This window comes from Lampris incognitus, chromosome 3, assembly GCF_029633865.1.
Source record: "Lampris incognitus isolate fLamInc1 chromosome 3, fLamInc1.hap2, whole genome shotgun sequence".
Lineage (NCBI taxonomy): Eukaryota > Metazoa > Chordata > Actinopteri > Lampriformes > Lampridae > Lampris > Lampris incognitus.
Window position 1 is genome coordinate 69,150,316 of NC_079213.1, and position 6,743 is coordinate 69,157,058.

Consider the following 6,743-nt stretch of genomic DNA (forward strand, 5'->3'; position numbering starts at 1 on the left):
AATAATGTGGTTCCTTGAGGACCAGATTAAAAGCCACAGTTGTAGAAAGTGTAAGACTAATCTGACTGCAATATTTGTGATACAGTGTAACATATATTCTATTTTGTCAGTCTCCAAGAGCCAGCCATGGAAAAACAGGTCACAGGTATTGTAGTTAAATTTGCATGGATTTCATTGAGACCACAAAAAAAAAAAAAAAAAATCAGTGCACCCAGATTAAAAAAGAAAATAATGGGGTAAACTTTACAAAGTCCCTTGCTTATCTTTAAGCACTTTTTAAAAAAAAAATTTTTTCTGTTATTCTTCCTCCACTCCTTTCTATTCAAGACCATCTTAGCACAATTGTTATGCTCCATTTTGAGTTAATGAGAAAAACTCAGGGGGCATGCTTGATTTGGGAAACCCCAGTCCTTTGTTGACAGAACTGCAGAGTGTACAGAATGTGAATTTCCAATGAAACTTAGGTGAGCCACATGTGAGAGCCCTGTTTTAAACAGTAGCCTCAATGTCCTGTGGGTCATCCCCTTCCAATAGGCTGTAAGATGCATGGCTCTGGAAGGGCCTTTGCAAAGGGTGGGACAAAAGTTTAGCCATACAGTTGTGCAGCTCAATGGCAGGTCCACTCAATGATACTTCATAGTGGTAGCACATGCCCTTGGAATCCAGGTTGCAGAAAGACGTGTAGTTATCCTGCAGACAGCAGAAATGTACAAATGTAGTGAGTCTAAGTACATAGTAGACTGTGGTGATGTTGTCCACAGACTCTTAATTGTAAAGAAAATAGAATAATGCAAGTCATGAATTTTGAAATTGCCTCTCCCAATTCCTCATACATAGTCACCCAAAAGCACCTAAATAAAGTACAAAATTATGATCCCTCAAACAAGCAAGGGACAGGCTATCACTGAGTGAGTGGAACTTTATTTGAGGCATTTTGGTTCTAGATGTTTAATGATAATAACCCTGTGGCCGGACCAAACAAAATCATTCCAACAGCAGCACACATTATATAAATGTACATGACCAGAACTGATTGTCTTGCCTTCACCCCTCTCTCCACTCACCCTCCAGCTGCTCTCATCCCCCTGGTCCTCTGCCCCGTTGTGGAGGTAGACCACATCAAAGAAAAAGTATGGCGACTGCAACATTTTCTGCAGGGAGAAAACAAGAGTTGTGAAGCATTTCATTCATTGAGCTGTGCACTATTTAGAGCAGCCAGTAGAACACAGTGGATGTTGAATGGATACATTCAAATAAACTCAGCAATAAAAATGTGAAATGTGGTATTTTGCAGTCAAAAGTTTTAAAGAAATATATTTAACAACAGACCATATACACTCACCGGCCACTTTATTAGGCACACTTGTCCAACTGCTCGTTAACGCAAATTTCTAATCAGCCAATCACATGGCAGCAACTCAATGCATTTAGGCATGTAGACATGGTCAAGACAATCTGCTGCAGTTCAAACCGATCATCAGAATGGGGAAGAAAGGTGATTTAAGTGACTTTGAACGTGGCATGGTTGTTGGTGCCAGACGGGCTGGTCTGAGTATTTCAGAAACTGCTTATCTACTGGGATTTTCACGCACAACCATCTCTAGGGTTTACAGAGAATGGTCCGAAAAAGAGAAAATATCCAGTGAGCGGCAGTTCTGTGGGCAAAAATGCCTTGTTGATGCCAGAGGTCAGAGGAGAATGGCCAGACTGGTTCGAGCTGATAGAAAGGCAACAGTAACTCAAATAACCACTCATTACAACCGAGGTATGCAGAAGAGCATCTCTGAACGCACAACACGTCGAACCTTGAGGCAGATGGGCTACAGCAGCAGAAGACCACACCGGGTGCCACTCCTGTCAGCTAAGAACAGGAAACTGAGGCTACAATTCACACAGGCTCACCAAAATTGAACAATAGAAGATTGGAAAAACGTTGCCTGGTCTGATGAGTCTCGATTTCTGCTGCGACATTCGGATGGTAGGGTCAGAATTTGGCGTCAACAACATGAAAGCATGGATCCATCCTGCCTTGTATCAACGGTCAGGCTGGTGGTGGTGGTGTAATGGTGTGGGGGATATTTTCTTAGCACACTTTGGGCCCCTTAGTACCAATTGAGCATTGTGTCAATGCCACAGCCTACCTGAGTATTGTTGCTGAGCATGTCCATCCCTTTATGACCATAGTGTTCCCATCTTCTGATGGCTACTTCCAGCAGGATAACGCACCATGTCATAAAGCTCGAATCATCTCAGACTGGTTTCTTGAACATGACAATGAGTTCACTGTACTCAAATGGCCTCCACAGTCACCAGATCTCAATCCAATAGAGCACCTTTGGGATGTGGTGGACCGGGAGATTCGCATCATGGATGTGCAGCCGACAAATCTGCAGCAACTGCGTGATGCTATCATGTCAATATGGACCAAACTCTCTGAGGAATGTTTCCAGTACCTTGTTGAATCTATGCCACGAAGGATTAAGGCAGTTCTGAAGGCAAAAGGGGGTCCAACCCGGTACTAGCAAGGTGTACCTAATAAAGTGGCCAGTGAGTGTATATCAACAACTGCCTGACATAGTAAACAGTGTAGCTTGCATGTACATTCACTGAAAAGGGAGAGGAACTAGCTGGCAGATCCAGAGAAGGATAGGAACGATAGGAAGAATAGAAAGGAGGGATGATCCAGCAGTGTTACTCTTACACTAACAGCCTCTGAAGGGTTGAATTGCAGCTGTCCAACATGTCGGTTGTAGATGAGTGTAGTCCGCACCACAAATGGAGGAGGAATGGTCTGAACATTCTCCATCATTGGCAGCTCAATCTTCTGACGACTACACAGAGGAGGGGTTTGAATCAATGGGGCTGTTTAAATGCTTTGCTATTACTATACTGAACTGATTCAACTTTCTGTGATTTTCTTACCTGGATGCATAAAGCATGCATTAAGACTTACTATACTGTATGTTAGCAGCTTCAACTGTATTACCATTATAATGGAGGTTTTTTTTTAAACATTCTATATGGATAGTACTTACATTACATTGAGAAGATCCTCCAGATCTAAAGCGGAAAATTAAGGAGAAAAAAAGTATCCAGTAAGTTTATTTACCCTAACCTCATTAAAACTATCTTCTACTATCAAATGAACTGATTTAATCAACAATATCATGACGACATCAAAGAAGGAAAGAGGCCGTTTTATGCAAAAGGATACTGAAGGATTCGCACACATTGGTCTCCAGGTCATACAGACAACTGCATAATTCCCTAGGGTCAGAGGTGAAACCTGACAACTGAGGCACACAAAAAAAAAAAACACAAGGAGAGACAGGGAAAGAAAGATGAATAACTTTACAGTGACGTGAGCAAAGTCTTACATACGGAAGACACTATATATGAATTTCTACAACAAAAGGTCTAATCATAGAGTGTTGATGATAACTGCTGGTGTTTTCTGATGTTTACATTACTAATTGCCTCATTTAGAGTTGTAAGAAACAGAGAGCAATGTAAAATGTCCTCTGGTTCTAGACTCACCCAAAGAGCGTCATCATTGACTACAACCAGAGCAAACTCGTGACGCTTGTCAATTTTGTGTTTTGTCCTGACAAACATCTCGATCATCTTCTGAGATATATTAAGGGCATTGGTTTTAGAGCTGAAAGCAGACAGAGGGATTAGGTGCTCATTCATTAATGTCATCACACACCAGGCAGTAAGGATGGGTACCAAAACATGGTATTAAACAGGCTAGGTGCTAAATGATTAAAGACTGTAGTATTGATAAACTCCGCCGTTAACGGTTCTGCTATTGGTATTGGAGAAATAAACAAAATAAATGTCCTATTTATTTAGGCTACATAAACGTTGCACCTTTTATCTCACCAACTCAGTTTCTAATTTGCAATAAGATTAAAACATTTGTCTATGATGCATTTTTGCTATTCCCAATCCAGAAGCTAAATCTCTCTCTCTCGGAGCATGTTGTATGTGCAAGCCGAGGAGCGGGGCCAGCTCTCTGCCTCTCTCTGACGCGCACATGCACGCACGCACAAACGCACGCACGCACGCACACACACACACACACACACACACACACACACACACAGCCTGCACTTAGAGACAATGGCGGTGAGAAAACTAAACGGTACTTCACTAGAGTTGATGCTGACAATGCTTGTTGCCACAAGTGCAACGAGTCTTTTCATGTAAGGGCAGAAACACAAGCAATCTTTTGAAACAACTAGCAAAAGTGCATTAAATACAGGCAGAGAAATGCAGTTTCTGACTGCCTAGCTTGTAGTTCTTCTCTCGTTGCCCCATCCACCTCAGGTATGTTATGTATGCTAGCAGCCTAGAGTCCACACGGTGTTAATTAAATTATACCAACATGGGTTAAGTAACGCTCTCTCCAGACATGAGAAAATAAAGCAATGTTAATTCTGTTCTTAATTTGTTTTGTTTTCACTCTTAAAAAAATAAAAAAGAACCAACAACAGTACCGTTAAACCCATGAAGACGTTTCGCCTCTCATCCGAGAGGCTTCATCAGTTCGTGCCTTTCTGACTTGACCAAGCTCGTCAGAAAAGCACGAACTGATGAAGCCTCTCGGATGAGAGGCGAAACGTCTTCACGGATATATACCAAGTCCAGTTGCACTCGATTCAATTCCTTTGGATAACCATGACCTGGATGAATGAGAACATTCACAGACAGTACCGTTAAAGTACCGGATTGATAAGCAGTATCAGTAAGAGTAGTAGTACCGTTAAAATTTAAACGATACCCATCCCTACCAGGCAGGCAGTTTGTAATGGTAAAGGAGTTTACATCTTTACTCTTTTCTCCAAATTATAGCACATCCAAAAACTATTTACAAAGAATGAAAGTTAGCTAAAGCTTACCCATTAAAGGACTCCAACTTCGGTAAAGACATTTCTTCAGAAAGATCCAAACAGATGATCTGTAGCAGAGTTGATCAGATGATTACTGATATAATCTGAGGCAGTGCTGGTATTTCATAAATACAAACATGGTATTAATGTTTTGAAGTGTACTCGTGGAAAGTAGAAATAAAAGCCTGTTTTAACATCTGAATCCTCATGAAAGACAGCATGTATTAAAACCATAAAATAAGCTTACCACTTTCTCTGGACAATTGACACGGGGGGCTCGGAGCTGGTACTCTGCCAGAGGAGGGATAGTGGGTGTCAGCTGTGTCTGCTGCTGTGCGGGCTTGGGTCTCTCTTTGGCTGCAACAACAGCAGTTGGAAGTGACACGGTGGCATTAGCCACAGCCACACCTGTGGCAGCAGGGGCTACAATCTGGGCTGTGGCAGCCGAAACAGTCGTGGTGGTGGAACTCGGGGGGCTATCACTGGTTGAGGCCTCTCCTTCCCCCTCAACACGACTGCCCACTGCAGGCTGAGGAGTGTTGGGGTTACTATTGCCACCAAGGCTGCCTGTGCTGCTGCGGCGGTCCTCAGCCCCTTCAGGGTTGGAGCGTGTCCGAGGTCGCAGCTCGACCAAGCGCTCCTCTCCATCTGCTGGGCCGGGCTCTGGAGTCTCCATGGATGGCTGCCCAGCTATCTGAGAGATATGAACGTCGTAAGTTTATTTGGGCAACTGTTTTTTTTTGTTTTAAAAATGCATATGAATCTGTTGATATTCATTACAGAACTCATAAGTCGGAACTATGCCAATCTAGAAAACTACAACATCGAATAAAAAGGCATTTATAGCCGTGAACTACTCTGTTAAGCAACATTAAACCTGTCATTTTATGGTTTCCAGGTGTCTTTTGCAGTTCCGTAATGGTGATTCGTAAAATACGATGAAGGTTCGCTAGCGGCAAACAATAAATTAGCCAACTTCTCTGGAAACACCAATGCACCCAGAAAGCCGGAGAGAAGCGTTTATGAGTCCAATATAACAGTATGTGTTCAATGTGTTTCAGCAAGCCGAGATCAGAGATGACAGCGCAGTAGCGACGTTAGCTATGACCACAAGCTAAAGCAAATTTAAGCAGACATCAGGTTCAAGCAGGCCAGTAGTGAAGAATCTAATGTTTGAGTTACAGTTATCATCCACACTTACACGGCTGTTGCACAGGTTAAATGTTCATATATACATATAAATTGCAAAATTCATTGAGAGTCGCTTGTCAACACATCTTGTTAACTAGCTAGCGTTAAAGTTCCTCAACGGAAGTGTCGAATTTAAGAGTTCCGCTGCCCTAAAGACTTCTGGGTAATGTAGTTCAAGCAGTTGGAGTAAAATGTGGCCCAACCAAAGTGTGCAACAGATATGTTCGTACACTAACTTTGCATAAAAATACGGATTTTTATTCGTGACAACAATATGCATCTACCATTTATATAATTTAATGTGGTGTAAATAGTAATAACACCGACAACGTTATAATAATATTTTTTTTTCCAAAATCTAAATTGTAAACAGCATAACATGAATTAAATACACAGAGCTGTAGATGGGAAAATTAATTTGAATAAAATATGGAAAAATAAATTCAAATATGTACAATCCTTTTTAAAAAGCCACCCTCAGAGATAATCTAAAATAAAAGACACTTGAGTTTGCCTTTTTTGGCTTTTTGAACGCCCCCCACCCAAAACAAAACAAAAAACCCTAAAACTCCAAACTTTGACGTAAACACAGAAATGCCTTGGTGCATGCTCAATAGTCCAGGCAAGGAAATCCCAGAAAGTTGAATCAGTTCATCG

At 41.7% G+C, this 6,743-nt stretch overlaps 1 protein-coding gene across 2 annotated transcripts; it reads right to left on the reverse strand.

Moving 5' to 3' along the window:
* Positions 1 to 357: 357 nt before the first annotated feature.
* babam1 (BRISC and BRCA1 A complex member 1) lies at positions 358 to 6,200 on the reverse strand. Of its 2 annotated transcripts, none has more exons than XM_056277306.1 (9): positions 6,097 to 6,200; positions 5,143 to 5,589; positions 4,905 to 4,963; positions 3,538 to 3,658; positions 3,215 to 3,293; positions 3,036 to 3,060; positions 2,702 to 2,831; positions 1,065 to 1,151; positions 358 to 690 (listed from the first exon to the last, which is right to left on the reverse strand). In XM_056277306.1, the coding sequence occupies exons 2-9, from the start codon at positions 5,569 to 5,571 to the stop codon at positions 490 to 492; spliced, it is 1,131 nt and encodes a 376-aa protein (XP_056133281.1). In that variant the 5' UTR covers positions 5,572 to 5,589; positions 6,097 to 6,200; the 3' UTR covers positions 358 to 489. The 2 variants fall into 2 exon arrangements, with proteins under 2 accessions (XP_056133281.1, XP_056133282.1); XM_056277307.1 differs by having other exon boundaries at positions 5,143 to 5,585; positions 6,097 to 6,189.
* Positions 6,201 to 6,743: the final 543 nt, after the last annotated feature.